This window comes from Vanessa tameamea, chromosome 29 (genome assembly GCF_037043105.1).
Source record: "Vanessa tameamea isolate UH-Manoa-2023 chromosome 29, ilVanTame1 primary haplotype, whole genome shotgun sequence".
Lineage (NCBI taxonomy): Eukaryota > Metazoa > Arthropoda > Insecta > Lepidoptera > Nymphalidae > Vanessa > Vanessa tameamea.
This window is the reverse complement of record NC_087337.1, coordinates 2,269,223-2,290,138: the sequence shown is the minus strand read 5'-3', so window position 1 is coordinate 2,290,138 and position 20,916 is coordinate 2,269,223. Positions and strand designations below refer to the sequence as shown.

Here is a 20,916-nt window from a genome sequence, read left to right as displayed (position 1 = left end):
TCGGCCAACCCGCATTGGAGCAGCGTGGTGGAATATGCTCCAAACCTTCTCCTCAAAGGGAGAGGAGGCCTTAGCCCAGCAGTGGGAAATTTACAGGCTGCTAATGCTAAAAAATGCTAAATGAAGTGATTTATAGGAATGGTTAAAGGTTAATTACATATTACGTTTTTGGTAAATTGACTCCTTCCTTAAAGGCCGACAACGCACCTGCCCCCCGGTGTTGCAGATGTCCATGGGCGGTGGTAGTCACTTACCATCAGATGAGCCTCCTGCTCGTTTGCCAACTACCACATAAAAAAAAATTATGACGCTGTTGAAGATGTCGGAAAAAAATGTGCGCGGCGTAAACCAATAGTATTTATTACGACATAAAAGTTATACGTATAGTCTATTCCAACCACAAGAGGACAAATGCCAAATAAACAACATTTGACAGCGAATTGACGCGATATCATTGGCCGAGAGCTTGAGTAATCTATGACATTCATTAGGGATTTGCGAAAAAATGGCGTTTCAAACGTCGACGAATCGGTTATCCGAACTTTGGAAATAAACTTGAAGCGGATACGGGTGTTATAAATAAATAAATTATGTTATTATAAATAAAGATATATTAGTAAAGAACTCTTAGTAGTGCACAATATAGCTGAGCTATTTGCAAATCGTGTGAAACACTTAAGTCTAAGGTTCGTTTATCTTTATTCCTTCTGTGATTGGCTATGGGCCCTTATTTTATCCTCGCGAACGTAACGGGTAGCTAGTCTATTGAATAAAATTAGAACCTTATGTAAAGATTTCTGGCATAGACGTCACATTTTGGGCATTTGCTAGTTTTCGATAAAAATATATATTTAGTCTGCAAGACAAATAACAAACACTAAAAATTTTGTAATTGTGTACTAGTACTGCCGTGTTCTCAACAGAGGTTGGAGTTTTAATTCGGGAAACTCTTTACATAGGGTGACCATAAACATCGTATCAACGGGAAAAGTCCGAAGTTCGAATTATTTCTTTGAACAAAATCTAAATATACTTTATTTTAATTATTTGAATCGTCATTTTACAGGATTATATGCGGTTTGAAAGGTGAGTTAGTCAGTGTAACTAATATTACAAGGAATTTTAGTTCCCATAGTTGATTGTGCGTTGACGATGTACGGTATGGTTTATATTCTTATAGTTCTAATAGCTATGGGCAGTGATGACTATTCACCAATATTGCCTGATATTTAGCAGCAGTCTAACAGCCTTAACGTTATGTAAAATCCGTGCTCTCTGTATTCGCCATTCCACGTGACATTAACGAAATAATGTACAAACATACCGCAACTCGGAGCCATCGCGTAAAGAAACGAACTCTACCGAGTTTTTAATTAAAATTTAATAACCGTTGAGTTGTAAAAATTTCAAAGATTTCATTGCGTTGTTTATAAAAATCACGAAATAAAAATGTTAACCTTTTTACGCAACATCTGTTTATTGAAGATTTTTTTTCAATTAACGACCTAAATGTCAAATTTATTCTGAAATTAGTTCCGTTCGCCGTTTATCCTGCGTGTAATATGTATATTAGGTTTTAGGTACTCTTATCCGTTTCTGAACCCTCTGACAATGTGTTTATAAAATTATTTAAAGACATTAAATAATATAAAACAAATTAAGTATTATATAATTTAATATTATTTAGATACCGAAGTTCTGGATTCAGACACCAGATCTGGGCGTTAAAGTTATTCGGTATTTCTGTTTATAAAATTCTCAGTATTAACACGGAGTCTGGAAGTGGAAAGTGTTTCATGCTCCAGAAAGCACGTATCTAAACTTGAACTCTTTCGGTCTCTCTCGATCGTGTCGGATTTGCCGTCCCATCGGTTTATGAGAGTTAGATTATCCATGTTTTAGCACACACTTGCACACAGTATATGATCCTGATATAGGTCCTGCGCAGCTGGCCAGTCTCTGAAATCGACCAGGACGACATTATCATTATATTTAGCACACATAAGAATAATAGGAGATAGATTTCTGAGAATTTGCGAATTTGGGCGAAGTTTTAGCGAAAGGGATGTGAAATGTTGCCAATATTTAACAGCGGAAATATGTACGCGGAACTGACATTGATATACGATCGAGAATATTGTCTATAAAAGAAAGCATTCTAGCGAGTTTGATATTTTAGTAAAATTTATCATCTTTATATAATAAAAGTTTTCGACGGCGCAGGGTTGCGTTCGTAGGTTTTACTTATAAAAATGTAAAAAAGCCTCTCTTGTTGTATGTCATACAATATTTCTTCAGATTCTGTTCAGTGGTTAAACTAAAATTGTAACAGACAGATAGAGTTACTTTCATATTTATAATATTAGTATAGATTGAAATCTGCTTCAGTGTTTTTCTGTACGATTGGAAAATATAATATATAAATAATTATTAGTTAAGTCACAGATTAGTGAATCATATAAATATTGGACAACATCACGTACATCACTCTGACCCCAATGTAAGTAGCTAAAGCACTTGTGTTATGGAAAATCAGAAGTAACGACGGCACCACAAACACCCAGAACCGAGACAACATAGAAAACTAATGAACTTTTTTTACATCGACTCGGCCGGAAATCGAACCCGGGACCTCGGAGTGGCGTACCCATGAAAACCGGTATACACACTACTCGACCAGGGAGGTTGTCAAATAAAACCGAACTGTACTAGAAAAAACCATATTGACAAAACTTATGGTCACTCTACGTATTATAAACACGCAACAAAACCATAGAGCAAGCTTGTTTTTTTAAACGGTTTACGATCGTAAATTCTCTTTGATGCCATGTTATTGACTTTGAAAGTTTTTTCCACTGAATTGAAGTAGACACACGTGTCGTTTTATACTTTTAGATATTTTAAAGTTGTTAAGGCATTCTCTTGGTATCCTTTTAACAGCACATTTTAAATCTAAGTATTGAACTCATGGCAACGACACGTGACTTAACTTAGGAGGGAATCGTAATATTTAAACAAATAAATCGACGCAAAACAGATGTTTTTACTGTCTAACCTAAAGTTCTCCACCGCCCAGACATTAGTGCTGTCAGAAATATTAACCATTCCTTACATCGCCAATGTGCGATCAACCTTGAAAACTAAGATGTTATATCCTTTGAGTTACACTGGCTCACTCGCCATTCAAACCGTAACACAACAATGCTTAGAATATAAGTGATACTTTGTGTTGGAGATAAAATACCTGACGAGCGGGTGGTACCTACCCCACCACTAAATTAAAATTATAGCATTATTCGCAAAATGTTCAAATAGGAAGCAGATATCAAAATCCTTAAACTGTCAAATAACTTGTTTTTGTCGTAATATATAAAGGAGATATTTTTAGTATTTCGTACGAATATTTATAAAATAAATTCTCATGATTATGTAATCCTTGTTACAGATAAAAGTATTAATTAAAAAGTCGCAATTAAAACATCCGGCGTACAGAAGTAGGCACATAAATTAAATTATTTCGAGAAGGACCAGCAGAAAATACAGTAGTTCGTCTATTACACGAATTCGCAATAATATGCTATTTGAATTCAATTAAAATAATCTTTGAAAAAAAAAAAAAAATTAATGTTATTAAAACAATAGATATTTAAATTAGAATAAAAGCGTGAATACTTTTTCTTTTTCTCTGATGCAGTCAAATGTCATGACGTGTATTTTTAGCTTTTTTTTTCGTATTATAAAAACACCATAAAGTCCCTGCTACACTTAAGGTTTGAGAAAATACCGTTTGACATTACGTCTGTCTGGGAAATTTCACAACTAAAATATCTGTCCATAATTCTTCTATAAATTCATTCAAAGTTTTATTTCTCTAAAGCAAAATGGCAAGTGTTCTATCTAAAGGAATCACAGCTACCCATACACATTGACACAAATAGTGAAACTATGCTTGGCATTCAGCCAATGATAAAAAAAAATAAAGACATGAATTCGCGATAGACATCCATGAGATTCACGTGATCTGACCAATACATTTATTTAAAGGAGTTTCTTTGGGCGTTTATTAAACTTTATAAAATGATTTCATGGCAATATAAATAAACATTACACAACATATATTATCTGTGGTATTTCAAAGTCAAGTGGCGTTCAAATTGAAAAAAGAATCTATCAATTCTGACAGATGTTAAATAACAGATTACTAAAACATTATGATGTATTTTATCTTTTATATATTAAAAGCGTAAGCCGATTTTTGTCCCCGTGATTACGGGACGATAGCTGTACATAAAGAATCGGTTATAGTTTCATTTTGAAGAGCTCCAGCCGTAGATGTGCGGAAAATTAAAGAGGATTATTGATTGTAATTTACTAAATTGTTACAAGTTCATAAAGCATAAAGCGGAAAAAGTTACCGGCCGGTTAGAGAGCGATGCTACGCCGTATAAGAAAAACTAAATTAAAGTAAATTTTTATCGACAGACTCCAATTCTAACTGAACTAATGTATACTATTTGACATTATAAATTTCGTTTAAATAATGTTTCATCCTTTTTTCGCCAAGCGGGATGAGTGACATGCAGTTTACAATGAAATAAAAAAAAAAAAATTAGGTACATACCTAAAAAAAAACTTTTGAAAAAACTCGAAGATTCGCGAGTGACCTGGTTTACTATTATTTAGGTAAAGATAGTGTGATTTTTTTAATCTGTACCCTGTTCCAATCAAGATAAACGCACCTTAGATTATCTGTACACGACTGACAATTCATGATTAATATATTTTTATTTATAATACAACCCTACACACACATAAATTGTGTCCATTTTAAATTTGCTTCCAAAGATACGATTTTATCTATCGATGTGCAAAACGTAATTTTTTTCCAAATCCAGTGAATATCGTATATTAGTCAAGTTCTCGACAGTTGATTTTGCGTTTATCGCAAATGTTGTTTAATTGGCTTTTGTCCTCTTATGGCTGTGATAGACTATGGATATACTAATACCATTGAATACAATTTATTTTGCGGATATAGCCTTTTTATTGGTCAATGTTAAATGGCTTAAAATGGCGTGGAACAGCTTAAACAGTTTTTTGGAGGATTGTCTCAATTATGTTTGAAGTAATTTATCTTAAATTGTAGTTATGATAAACGGATATGTAGACTGTGTTAAGATCTCAGCATAATTTTATTAAAGACATCACACATGCGAGAAAAAGGGAATGATGACATTCAGAGAAGTATTGTGTTGTTCCGGTTTGGAGGTGGATCCACTGGCTCTGGACGTAACATCTTAGTTCCTAAGCTTGTGACGCTCTCTTATACTGTCAGACCCCTTCTCCTTCTCTGCTCTCCCCTGTATAAGAATAAAAATATATATTTATCTTATTGACAAAACCCTCGTCTTATTTAAATATTTATAACGGAATTTCACATCTACCGGGCGCCCCATGACTACCAAATTTTTTTCTTAATAAGTGAGGGAGGAGACGTCTTCTCGAATAATACCTGTAAATTGTACTTCTTAACGTCCGTGATAAATAATCTCTCATTCTACTGTCATTTAAATATATATTTTGAATAATCTTTGCTGACTTTAAAAGGTGCGAGCAAATATTTAATATTGATAAAGCTTATTTCGCCCATGTCACGTAGGGTGGAGAAGACACACCGTCAGGGCGTGCGAAAGCAATCCTGTGGCGCCCGCTGAAAAGACAGAGAGCGTACCGCTGGTTTTTTAGTGGGTATTCCGGTGTACTTAGCGCAGTCCTGGGCACCGGCGAGTCCTACATACCCCCCCACTTTACTGGGGGCAACTTGTAATGCATTTTTCCAACGAGAAAAAAAAAGGATGGAGAAGACACGAATGAGATTGAACGGTTGACACCACCAAGTACACGGACTAGTAAAGTATAACGTTTGACGTTTATAAGTTAGACGGCGAATGTCAAGCGTAGCTGTCAAGCACACGAAGACCATGAAATAGGTTCGCTCGCACGTTACATTGGCAAGTAATCTGTGCCCTCTCGGCACTAATTAAAGCGACTCATTTATTTTGTAGTACAAAATCTCTCTCTATATATATAAATAATTTAAGGCATTATTATTACAACACTAGACTGCTCCTCGCGGATTAATATAGTCAAAATACGAGCAATATAATTATTTTATCATGAGATATTTTTTAACCAATGTAAAATAAAGTCATGAATAGAAAACCATCTAACACCTACTAAAACACATAAGGTCAAACTACAAGTACAAAAAATATATCAAAATCGGCTGAGCTGCTCGGACAACAAATACGCATACTTATATGGCGGTATAGCGAATACCTTTATAATTGTTTTAAGGCAAAGAAATAAATCACTCGTCCTTCATAAAAAATTAAACAGCTCCAATAATATGTTCCAACATTATATTACTAGGTTATATCATAGACAAATATGACCCAGTATTACAGTTTACGTAACGTGTGCAGTGCTGTTAAAAGTTGTGAAAAGTTAAACAAATATTAACTTTGAAAAACTCATCAGAATTGTAAATGTGGGATTATTACAATGTACAATCGGAATATAAAAGACTCGCGTCATCGTATCCGGAATATTATTTTAGCGCCAAACGCAATTTGAGCGCGTAAACATATGTCAGAATGACAGGTGACATATTGCGTTCTACGAGGTTCTTTATTATGTACGTATGGTTTCGGAATTGTTTATTTTTTTATGTTGAATGTATGTTATGTAAAACAAAAGATTTATGTGAAAAAGAGTTGGTATATAATTATTGATTTTAATTAAACATCGAGATTCGTATGAATTTAAATATAATTATTTTCTTCCCCTTAACTCACTAAGTTAGACATTTATACGGCTGATAATTTCCAAATAATTATTATTTTAGTATATTTTATACGTCAAAATAAAAAGGTTACTTTGGTTAAAATGGTTAATTTAAAGTCGAGCGCACACTTTTCAAACCTACTTTATACTTTTTTTATATCATATTCGTGTTTTTTTTGCGTGGAACGGTGGAAGGTTTACCCGGCACATAATAACTCTATGGTTTTGCAATGCATTGTCATTTAACTCTTCTGCCTTTGTCTCGTATTTAAAAAAAATACCTAACATACTCTTGCTATTTATTACAAATTGATTAAAAAAGTTAGCCACTAAGCTACCATTTTTGATATGAAACAGTTATAACAAAGTCACGCGAGGTCGCGGTCACTATTGTAATCGCGATATGAAACTTTGTGATAAAATCTGTTTTGACTTACTTGAATAATTCTAAAGTTAAGGTTCTAACTACGATTTTTGTTATTTATACATGGAACTTTGTCATATTAAACATTTTTTAGCTTTCATTTAACGCTAATATCGTTCACGTGATTTGTCCGCAACATTTTTCGCTGGTAATTAGAATATGGAGTTAAGGCGGAAAACGCATGCCAGATATATCATGTGAATACGTTAACTGGCATTCCTGTCTCTGGCAAGCAAGTAGATTCTACAACATTTGATTTAATGGCATGCAATATGAAGGGGACGCAGGCGTCTACAGAACACGCATTTGTAAACGTACGTGACAGCGACAAGTATGCCAGGAGCTGATCAATCATCGTCGTTGGTGAATGTTTTTCGTTCTGTTTATCGTCACGATGCTGCGGGGACAGGGTTAAGCATTTTATTAAATTATACAGATAATCCTTCTCTCATTAGTAAAGCCACACATTCAACCTCTTCTATTTAATTCACTTGGAATGCTCTCCATTGCAAACACAAATACAATCGGACGTTTAGTGTGCTAATGGCTCGTGACCTGTGAACTGGCTTATGTTTACTTCTTGCAAGTAACAGATATAAGCACAGCTTTAAGAACAACATGTGCCTGGGTACGGTGTTGGCAATTTCCAAAGGGAAAAGATTTCTAATAGACCTTACCTCATCGATGATCAAGACTTGACCGTTATCAGCGACGCGCCCTACAATGCACGGTGACCGGGTTTTTGTGCAACCTTCCTTGCACCCTGGATTAAGACCCGCCTACATTGCCTAGGCTTTCTTCCGTAAACAAATGAGATGCAATTTAAATAGTAAAATGTGTCTCCACTGCGTGCCAGTTACTTGTTCATGCGGTTAACGAGCATGTCAGATACAGCTCGGTTTTACTGACTGAATTATCGCCTTTATAGTATTTCGAAATACTCTCGAAAAGTGTTTTGTTTTAAAATAATCATATCAACCAACAGCGTAGGACTGAGAATATCTATAAAACTCATCTTCATTACTTAAATGAACGTGACTAAAGTAAATTTTCTCCTCCGAAGGTTTGGAGTTTATTCCAACACATCATTGTCGTCGAAGTTTGTTTAACGCATGCAATTTTTCTCTTGATGCTTTCCTTTCGTGCTGGTTATTGGATAAATTATAAAAATAAATTAAGCAGGAATAAAATTAATGATAGCGAAGATAAATTAAGAGATTCGTTAACGATCTACTTGTGTTATTTAATCCATAAATATTTATTCTACCGTATCATCAATTATATTCTGTGTTCCGGTCTGAAGGGTGAGTGAGTCAGTGTAATTACTTGCAAACGGGACATAACATCTAGATTACATTGTTGGCGTCATATTGAGTTTTATAACTGCTAATGTCCATACATTGCACAAACAGTCCCTTCGCTCATGCCATTTTAAAATATTTAAAAAAAAAATGCGAATATCAACTGTCAATATCAAAAGTCGAAACATTTTTGCGATAATAGCTTACCTATTTTCACAGTAACATGTTACGTCATGGTAATATTCATAGGCCGATTTACGAGCGTTAAATGGCGCCCGAACTGGGACTCTGTTAATAAATCATCGATTTTATTTGTTCGTTACACGGTGTTATTAAAATGAGTCCGTTGAGAGTTATATCAACTGTAGTATATATTCAAATAATAAGAGTTGGCACAGCGGATAGAACGTGTGGATCTTAATCAAATGTAGCACGTTCCAATCTGGACAAGCTCATGCTTGACTATAGTATAGATTGAGGTTTATGTATCGGATAAGTCGCACTGAAGCAGATTGTTGGAGTTATAGTTTCATTAGTAGTAAGTAACATGGATTATAGGACACTTTGGAAATGAGTCGATAGTTTCTTGAAATTTGTTATTTTGAAAATTGTAAGACAGAATACTTATTTTTAGGATCTGTCGTAGTTTCTTTATAACAATGAGTAATTGAATTATTTTCCACGACATATTTAACCAATGCACGTCACAGAATTTAAAGTAGCATGCTTATTAACGATTACGATCTGCGACCAATCTCCTCAGAGTGCATAGATTTATTTTGATTAAAATGGTTTTCTCTGGTTATCGTTACCAGCTTTTGCGGTTGCAGTTTGAATCCAAATATTTGTATTAACAGGGATAGGATTAGTGTTTCAGTGAATCGTGTTTTTGTTCGTCGTGTTTGTTTTTCTATCCTTGTTGAATAATGGCGTATTTAGATTGTGTTTATTTATAAAATATAGTTTCAGGTTTTATGCCGCTAACAATAATATTATTGAGGCACATTTTAATTTAACGATTTTTAATAAATTCAAACTTGCGACCTAAAATAAACTTATGCTTATATATTTATAAATATACATGACATTACATTACGGATAATCTCAACGGAGTTTTTATATCAATCCAGGATCACTCTATTCTATTACTCATATTCTCCGCTGCTACAGGATCGACAGTTTTTACGTGTTTTCCGAGGCACGTGAATTTTAACAGTGGCAAGCCCAACTTGACGTCTACAACTTTATAAATAAACATACTATTAATGTTGTAAGTAAAAAAATACAACATGAAAGAAAATTAAATGTAGAACACAATAGTTAAAACTGTTTATCAAGCTTTTTTACAAGACGTAATCACTTGTCCAGCTAAAACCGGTCACGGTATCACGAGACGTGCGAAATTAATTCATATTTAACACATACTTACACGAACAAATGAAGCTAATTGATAATACGACGCCCATTGTATGAACAAGTCAACATCTTACGACTTTTAATTATTCAACATTTTAAGACCGCATTCTTCGAAACTAAAGTAGAAATTACGCTGAAGTATACATTATTACAATTTCTTTACAATTTGTACAAAAGGTAACAATGCTAAATTGTTAGGAAAAAATTTAATTTCAACTAGTACGTACGCTTGTTTATACGAACACGTTGGTTCTAGGTTTCGCGTTCAGAGTAGAGGCTGTTTCAAATAACTAAAATATAATTATCATTGTACATGGAAAATGGTTAAAAAAAAATAAATATGAGTTTCTTTCGCCGGTTCTTCTCAGGTCCGAGGTGCTAAATTCCGAACCGGTGGTAGATTTTTGACAATCAATAAGCAAGTGTAAACACTTCTATATTGAATAAAGATTTTTGACTTTGACTTTGAGAGTAAAAAGTGTTTTTATTATATGTCACTAGATGGAGTTGATTAGTTTTTTTTTTTCCTTAAAGTTTTTTTTAATAGCGACACGAATCAGTTTAGCATAAATCCAATTTATTATTAAATATAATTATAATTTAAATCCCATAGCGGAATAATGTTGGTTTCGACCAGTGATTTATTTTTTCTAGAATTACATCATTAGGTCGAGGGATTAGCCCGACATATAAATAAACGAATTTTACATCTTTAAAATATCAAAATCAAAATATTCTTTATTTAAGTGAACTCATAAAAGTTCATTTGAATCGTCATTTTACACTGTTAAATTAAATTTAACCTACCATCGGTTTGGAGAGTAGATTCTACCGAGAAGACCCGGCAAGAAACTTACTAGTTACTCTTTTCCACCGTTTTAATTACAGAGTATATCAGTAAATATATTATTTTTTTTAAATATCAATATATTAGAAGTCGATAAATACAATGTCTACGCCTTTTAACCTTTAATATAATATTCGAGAAATATGCCTTTTTTATTTTTATTTTTTGTTTATATGAGCTTTATATTATTTCATTTTTAATATTTGTATATATATCTATTACCATATATATAATACTAAAATATTGGTATTTTACTTGTTTATATATTAAGAATTAATTAGAAAACCTTAACGTAACTATTTACTTCCAAATTTTTTGTTTATATTTTTAAAAAAAAAACGTCACATACGACGTTTTGAATTTTGAATATTGTGCGTATTATTTAATTTATAACTGTAGTTTAAGTTAAGTTAGATAGTTAGTTAAGTTAAAGAGTTATAAATGAGTAGATTGTACATTCCGTACCGGCGGTAGCTCAAAGCCTACTTAAAAAAAAAAAAGAATATATGAATTCTGAAACTAAAGTTCAAACTACCGTTTCATAATTTTATTTAGATAAAACAAACTGTTCTATATATACCTACATTTAACACGATAGAAAATGCTTGGCTGCGTTTATCGATTATTAAATTACTGCTATCGAATTCTTGGAAACATAAACTAAACGCCAAAAACTTAATACATTTTGACAACTAAGACTAGCACTTTAATGGCGACTTGCCAATTTAACGCGGGAATCGAGGTAACCAATCGTGTTACTCGATATGAGTTATTTATCATGCCACCGGAACAGTTCGAATGATATATTTTTATTTTAACGATAAATTATCTAACACAAACATTTCTTGTTACAGATATCCTGTCCGGTACCATCCATTTATAAATTATAAGTGAACTCGACGTTATAAAGAACCCAGTGCAGATTCAAAATATAAGTGTCAATTCGAGTGTCAAGGTAGAATGTGCTAGCCACAGATAAAAGAAAACAAGACAGATGTGCAAGTGAATTTAATAATTAATAATGGCTACGCCGCCGGAGTCTCCTGTTGAGGAGCATGCTTATGAATTGGAACCGAATCGGACGCCGAAACCGATTCCGGTTGCTTTGGAAGAGTTATGCAGACAGACCAAGTTTACAAAACAGGAAATAAGGGTCATGTATCGAGGTTTTAAAACGGTAAGTTTATTTCCCACATGCTGGATAATTGATTCAAATATGGCTGATTTTCAGTCACCTGCAGGTTTCCTCACGATGTTGTCCTTCACCACCGTACACAAGATCGTATACATTTTAGGTAGGTAAGTAGCCTTAATGAGTTTATAGGTCATTAATGTTTTGGGCAAATTGCCTGTAATATAACTATGATTATTGAATATACCGGAAATATGAAAAACCGGACCACCACATACACAGACAAACAAACACTAATGTAACAACAAATATACGAGTTTTGGATTGTTACCAATACTTGTGTTACAAGATACTGCATCTTTAAAAAAAAAAATCCCGCTCAGTTTCTCTCGGGAATTAATCTGAACCGGTGGTAGATTTTTGACTATCAATAACTAAGTGTTCAGAACAACCCACACAGTCGTACATAAGCTTACTTCGAGAATAACGGAACCAGTAAAACACTTCACCTTTCACACTGAGTTTATTCTTCACGTATACATTATTATTTTTGAACTGAATACACATTTTAGTGTCGAGTATGTAGTAGTGCTGTGCGCCCTACTGGCCTTTACAGCGTCACCGGGCGTTGGGGCGAGTGCTAGACTCAGCCGTTTGAACTGTGAGCCCTTTCGAGCTCGAGAGTGACGTTCGTCCTGAGGGTGTCTCCTATGAGATCGCACCTCGGCTCAGAACGTAGTCGGTGGGGTGGAAAGAATACACAGACATTTTTCGAACATTAGTATTTACAACAATACCAAACGTTAGCGCGATTTAATTTCAGTACAGCGACATCTATTATTAAAATAATAAAACACATTAGAAATGACTTTTAACTAAATACTTTTTGCACGGCTCCTATCTGATATTGCATTTAAAAACATACACCTAATGACACTGATGATGAATGAACTCAAACTCAAACTCAAATTCCTTTATTCAATATAGAAGCATTACACTTACTTATTGATAGTCAAATTAAACACGACCACCGGCTCGGAAAAGGAAACATCCTGACCTGATAAGAACCGGCGAAAGAAATTCAATGGGTCGAAAAACTACACCGATTATACAACTTCCATATTGAATAAAGATTTTTGACTTTACATTAACAGCCGGTAAATTTCCCACTGCTGGGCTAAGACTCCTGTCGCTTTGAGGAGAAGGTTTGGAGCATATTCCACCACGGTGCTCCAATGCGGGTTTGAGGGAAAAAAAAGAAGATTTTTGACTTTGCTAAATTTAAGTCCCCTAAAAGTTTTGATTCCTTTTTCGAATGTACGGGAAAGGCGTCATAAACGGCCAAATCTCTTGATTGCGTAGCCTTAGAGGTTTGATTTTTGCACAGCTCCAAGGGATTTAGTATTTGATCTTAATTCCAACAGTCAATCAACAATCCATTTAATCAGTCGCGTAGAGGTGCTACGCGACTGATTAAATGGATTTAGACGGAGAACTAAATGAAATAATAAATAAATCTTATTATTCATTAAAATAATACTTTTTAGAAAAAAACGCCAGGATTTAGGCTCGGGTTCCATCACAGGACAGTTATTATTGTAAAAAATACCATTGTAAATCTGTTTATTTGAAAAGAACAACTATGTTTTTTGCCGTTTCTTCGCGCTGGAGGCTGCTTTCCGAAACGGTGGTAGTTTATAAGTATTTATTTAAGTGTTTGTATTTGATATAAGTGTTTCTTTTTTTTGAAGTACGGAACCCTAAAAATCATTGCGACTGGGAGTTTAGCTGGCGTATGGGTACATAAACATCATAGACCCTTCTACCTCTTGATTTTGTATTTTTAAACGTTGAAAAAGAGTAACCACTGAGTTTCTTGCCGGTTCTTCTCGGTAGAATCTACATTCCGAACCGGTGATAGTTTCACTTAATACAGTTTGTTAAATGACGATTCAAAAGTGCTTGTAAAAGCCTACTTGAATAAAGTATATTTTGATTTTGTGCGAAGTCGGGACGGTTAGTTAGTATACTATATTTATAAAATCGTTATAATAAGGTTTATTTTATAACGTACGTATTAAGAAAGGGTGCTTGTTAATTTTTATTTGTGCCGTATTGTTTATTTTAACTTTAAAGGATTAAAATTCGAGATGTAATCTTAAACGTTGCATAAAGTTCACCCGTACGACGTATTACGAGCAATTACATAACTCAACTAGTATTTATGTTACCGGAACTGTATGAAATCTAGGAATTGTACACAAATCCTAGGAAATTTATACAATTCCGAAGCTATTTACGAAACGTATAAAATATTATTTCAAAAAACTATTTAACAAATAAACGTCCCAGGAAATGCGGGCAATACATAAAAATCGTATATAATTCCAATATCGTATTAAGAAATAAATAAAATAATACGTTTTTATGATAAAACACGTTTTTAAAATGAGAATGATATTTTTTATTAAAGCACTCGTTGAGAGAACAACGTTCAGGTAGCAATTATATTGTTAAATATAATAATCTTCATATAATCGTACTAATTAAAGCTACGAAAATCAACTATCAGTAACTTTTAAAATAAAACATAAAACATAAACATAATCAGCCTGTAAATTTCCCACTGCTGGGTTAAGGCCTCCTCTCCCGTTGAGGAGAAGGTATGGAGCATATTCCACCACGCTGCTCCGATGCGGGTTGGTGGAATACACATGTGGCAGAATTTCGTTGAAATTAGACACATGCAGGTTTCCTCACGATGTTTTCCTTCACCGCCGAGCACGAGATGAATTATAAACAAATTAGAGCACATGTAAATTCAGTGGTGCCTGCCTGGGTTTGAACCCGAAATCATCGGTTAAGATGCACGCGTTCTAGCCACTGGGCCATCTCGGCTATAAAATATTTATCATAAAATCTAAACCGATATAATAAAGACAAACTTTCGTTAACAATACCCTCCCCTCGCCCTGCTATCCCCGCATACCCATTTATATCTGAAATGTCTTACACTTCCGACTGCAATTTAGGAAATGTATAGATTTCCTAGGAAATATGTCCAATATAATTTATTTTACACATTTCCGGGCGTTTTTAGGAATTACATACGTTTCCTAGGAATTGTATACAATGCCTAAATTTCATACATTTCCGGTAACATTTACAACAACTATCTAACTGTTACTCGTTCCACTGACTATTCTAAAGCTCAGGTAAGCTTCTGTATATATACAAGTTTCAGTACGGTCAGTTTCTCATTTATTATTTACTTAAATTAGTTAACTACCATCCCGAGCGTCCATTTTCGCGGTAGAATAAATAAGGTATAGTTCTTGCAATCTACGAGCGCGCGTCGCCCTTAGTTGTATGAGTGACTAATCTGTATACGCGTCAATGTAGGCGTAAAAGCAACCGTTATTATTTTACGTTTTCTTTCACATTTGAGGTTTGACATGCTGACCGTACTTCGTGAACAATAGCGACGCGGAAACAATAAGGACAAGTTACCCGAGCGAAGGCTCACTCGCTACTGATCGCTCCGTCGGTTACACACACTAACGCAATTATGTGTTTACGGTTACAAACACAAATAAAGGCCACGCGCGCTCGTAGATTGCAAGAACTATATCACAATTACAATATGACGGAAACACTGTTATAAACCTTACTCGTAAATCAATTTATTTGTGGAATAAAATAGAAATTTCCAGTGTAGTTTATGAGTTTTTGCGTTAACATAAGAAATAAGTATAATTTTACTTGGTGGTACGGCTTTGTGCAAGCCCGTCTGGGTAGGTACCACCCACTCATCAGATATTCTACCGCCAAATAACAGTACTCTGTATTGTTATGTTCCGGTTAGAAGGGTGAGTGAGCCGGTGTAATCACAGGCACTAGGGACATTACATATCTTAGTTCTCAAGGTTGGTGGCGCATTGTTGATGTAAGGAATGGTTTATAATTCTTACAGCGCCTTTGTCTATGGGCGGTGGTGACCACTTACTATCAGGTGGCCCATAAGCTCGTCCGCCAAGCAATGCCATAAAAAAAACAAAAAAAAAACGATACAAACAGACGCGGCGAAAGACTGAACTTATTTAAACTAGCAATGTTTTTAAGATCTGCAATATTCCAAAAGCATTTTTATATCTAAATAAGGCTGCGTACATACGAAACGTTGCGCTGGTTCTTTCGTCAATTACGTTGAAATATTTATTGCGACGAAAATACCTTTATGACTATCGAGAAAGTTCATTCTAAAGGTATTCGACTTTTAATAGTTAACTGCCATACTCTGTAATTGAAATGGAAAAGAGTAACTACTGAGTTTCTTGCCGGTTCTTCTCGGTAGAACCTACTTTCCGATCCGGTGTAACATGACGATTCAAAAGTGCTTTTATGAGCCTTGAATAAAGTATGATTATGATTTTGAAATCGGATTAGGATCCGTAGTGACTTGGTTGAAGTACTTTGGGCTACCCGTCTGGGTAACCAGAAATATTGTGTTCCGGTTTGAAGTGTGAGTGAGCCAGTATAACATTCAAGACAAAACATTTTTGTTCCCATGGTTAGTAGCACATTGTCGATGTAAGGAATGGTTAATATTTCTTACAGTTCTGATGTTTACTGGCGGTGGTGACCATCAAGTGGTCCATTTGATCAACATATCATAAAAAAGTAGTTTCGGAGATAAGAACCTTAGGAACCTACAATAAAACTTTAATTTAAACTAAATAAACAGATTTTATACATCAATGAATTATGAAAATAATACGAAATACATATTCTTACCCAAGTAGCTATCGCACGTATTACGTAGTTGGCACCGTCCAAGGTCCCGGGTTCGATTTCAGTTGAATAATGTGTTTGTTTACGCGCTATAAATTCAATGGTGTATGGAATAAACTTAGAACATGAACAGATAGAAAAATATACAATTCTAGTTTTATTTTAAACGAGAAAACTTTTGCTGGTTTCGTATTATAATTTCGCTGAATTTAAAGATGAATTAAAGAAGAATTAAATTAAATATTTTTTTAATTAAATAAGCGCCTTTATATGTTAGCTTTTCTCCTCTAATGGTCGGAATAGAGTATAAATACATATTCTTAAAATAAAACAATGTAAGGGGTTACAAGTTGTGCGCTCCTTCAGTTACAGGAGACCACAGCTTGCACTATTAAGCAAATAAATATTTAAATACAATTAAGATAAAATTTGAAAAAATAATACATAAAAAAAAATATACAAATGCAAATTAGAATCTTCAAATTAAACTTTTTATTATATTATTAGGTTTAAAGATTAGTGAGACACACTCTGACACACGTATTTATTCATCACTTTAAGAAATTTTAATCATCTACTTCAATGCGCCATTTTGGGAACTTGGATGTTATGTCCCTTGTGCCTTCAACATTATCTCACTCACCCTTCAACCCATAACACAAGAGTACAGCCCTCCCCACCCTTAAATTCAAATCAAATCAAACCAAATCAAACCAAACCAAATCAAATCAAACCAAATCAAATCAAATCAAATCATATCAAATCAGATCAAATCAAATCAAATCAATTTTATTCAGGTAAACTTCACAACGAAGCGTTTTTGAATCGTCGATATTAAAAAACTACCACCGTTTCGGAAAGCAGCCTCCAGCGAGAAGAAACGGCAAGAAACTCGCATAGTTGCTCTTTTCAAATAAACAGATTTACAATGCTGTTTTTTTACAATAATCAGTGTCCTGTGATAGAACCCGAGCCTAAATCCAGGCGTTTTTTTCTAAAAAGTACTCTTTTAATGAATAATAATAATAATAACTTAGTTGCACAAAGCCTTACCAAATGCTCCCAGTGATTTATATATAAGATTCGTAATCAGTTTAAATGATAAATGTTCCAGAAAATAATAATGAATTAACATTTTAATAATGAATTAATGATACGAGTCAGAAGTACTCATAAATTTAAACCATTTAAATTAAAATTTAGTTTGGTTTCAGCAAACCGGTAGTGCGGCTAACCCTTGCTATCCCTAGCATCTTAAATTGAACTCGAAATAGAACTTTGCTTAAATATTTTAGTTTGATGACGCTTAGCTATTATTTCGAGAACTTTTTATGGCACACGGTGGCATTTTTTTGCCAATTTTCGAGTAAAAACGTAGCTCACAGAAGGATGAACTGACGAAATTGTCACGTAAGGAAGCATCCGGATTAGTGACGTCACGAAGGCCGCCGTGATGTCAATAGATTCAAATCAAATCAAAATATACTTTATTCAAGTAGGCTTTTACAAGCACTTTTGAATCGTCATTTAACAACCTATTAAAATTAAAGCTACCACCGGTTCGGAATGTAGATTCTACAGAGAAGAACCGGCAAGAAACTCAGTAGTTACTCTTTTTGAACATCCAAAAATACAGTCACGTTAGTTAAATACAATTATATACGTATGTATGTTATGTCGCCTGCCTGGACGTGAACAAGCATTAACTCCACGCTTTTTATGATCAATTCAATCAGTGCTCCGATCAGAAGTGTTTCCCACCCCACCGACTACGTTCTGAGCCGAGGTGCGATCTCATAGGAGACACCCTCAGGCCGAACGTCACTCTCGAGCTCGAAAGGGCTCAAAGTTCAAACGGCTGAGTCTAGTACTCGCCCCAACGTCCGGTGACGCTGTAAAGGCCAGTAGGGCCAACAGCACTACTACATAAACGATACAGAAAAAAAAGGAAGGAAACGTTATTCTCTCCAGGCGATCTTTCCCTCTCTTTCTCTTTCTCTGCGTCTCTTTCCATTATAAAAAGTTTTATACAATAATAAAATTTAAAGCTTTTTTTTGTTATTGTCTTTTATTAACATGGGATTTAAACAATAAAAAAATTGTATACATAAATTGAAATACTGTTTATTTTTTATTTTAGACTTTGTGTAAGTTAGTATGAGGAAGTTTTTTACAACTATCTGGCAACACTGGGCGGTAACAATAAACTGAACAAGAGCGAGTTGATAAAACCAATTTATTTCGAGACCAATTTTGTGACCAAATTTTGTGAAACGGAATAATCAGTGCGTGAGATCTTTTATAATTAGGTAAATTGTATAATCTAAATAAATATGTAAAATCATACTCGTAGCGCCATCTATTACCGTGTTAAAAAATAGTATAACATAAATAACATAATCAGCCTGTAAATTTCCCACTGCTGGGCTAAGGCCTCCTCTCCCGTTGAGGAGAAGGTATGGAGCATATTCCACCACGCTGTTCCAATGCGGGTTGGTGGAATACACATGTGGCAGAATTTCGTTGAAATTAGACACATGCAGGTTTCCTCACGATGTTTTCCTTCACCGCCGAGCACGAGATGAATTATAAACAAATTAAGCACATGTAAATTCAGTGGTGCCTGCCTGGGTTTGAACCCGAAATCATCGGTTAAGATGCACGCGTTCTAACCACTGGGCCATCTCGGCTCTAAAAAAAATAGTATAATCTGTGCAATTTTTGTCCTTCCTTCTTCTCGTCTCTGGCACTGATTTTGAGTTGTAACAAAAATGTGTGTCCGGCATTAATAAAACAAATAATTTAATACAGAAGCTATTATTATTTCATCAAATCATTTTAACAAGATCAACTCTTTATTCTAGTGTCCCTTAGGGCCCCGGAATGGGCTAAGACGACGCTGCTTCTAAACACAGGAGTCTTCTCATCTTGAGGAGGTGTGGAGCATATGGAAGCAGTAATTGCATATTTCATTCGACACATGGAAGTTTCCTGACGGAGAAGTTTCTTAACACAAAAACGGAACATGTTGATTGCATTAGGCACGTGTTCGATATATCGAAACACATCTAAAATAGAATGTCGTCCGAATATAAGATGTCATCGATTCGATGTTGACGGTTAACCGTTTTAACCGCATCTAAAAAACTATGAATATCGTTCTGGTACGTCAAACCATTCAAAGCACGATATCATTAAACTCATGAAATATTCGCCCTATCTCTCTTTAACTTTACTGTAACCCATCTGCGAGAAAGAGATGAAGCGAATGTTAAACCAATTTCGATATCACATTCCTCTCATCCCCTTTTCCCAGATGGCTCACTGTTAACAAAGACGGCGACATCTCAAATCGGATGTCAACACCGATATTTAATCCAAATATCCGTCACACAAGCGATGTCACAAAAATCTGTATGAAATATTAATACATCTGATGAGCGGGAGGTACCTACCTAGACAACCTAGGCCTACATAAAGCCCTGCCACCTTTTAGAGACTAGCCCTAGCCTCCATACGGTGCTACGTCATAGGATATCATAATTAATTATACCATTAATAATATCACATATTATAAATATATACAATTATTATTGTAATTAATTGATCGATAATTTGTACAACTTTAGTTAATATTATTTTATGGGATAACATTTAATATTGGCATGTAACACTATTTCTTATTTCAAAAATGATTGAGCTGTCATAAGGAAAACAATTGGACGGTTGTGAGGGATTGTAAAGAAATATAGAGAGATTGGAGCATCATTGTAAAAACATAATTTTATTTTGCCATCCCGAACTACTGAAATTACACACCCATACATATATAAGAATATGACATTGCCAGTCTCGTTGGTCCATTGGCCGTCCCACCGGATTATGAAATATGAGATTTATATCGGAGTGCACCTGTGTTTGTTCAAACTCATACTATGATATGTATTTTTGTTTTTTAAATTGGCTGGTCTCCATTGTTATCGGTCGCCGTACCCGCTCAGAACGCCAGTCCCGACTTTGTATGTATAGTCCAAAATCAAAATATACTTCATTCAAGTAAGCTTTTACAAGCACTTTTGGATCGTCATTTTACAGAACTATATTAGGTGAAGCTACCCCGATGGTAGATTCGGAATGCAGATTCTACCGAGAAGAACCG

The 20,916-nt window shown here is 34.6% G+C and overlaps 1 protein-coding gene across 1 annotated transcript in view; it reads left to right on the top strand.

The window, feature by feature from the left end:
• Nucleotides 1-20,916, top strand: part of LOC113395283 (Kv channel-interacting protein 1) — a 93,670-nt gene that overhangs the window by 54,888 nt on the left and 17,866 nt on the right. The window contains exon 2 of the mRNA XM_026632856.2: nt 11,689-12,011. Within this exon, the coding sequence (XP_026488641.1) occupies nt 11,856-12,011 (156 nt within the window). The 5' untranslated portion in view covers nt 11,689-11,855. The remainder of the gene's footprint in view (nt 1-11,688; nt 12,012-20,916) is intronic.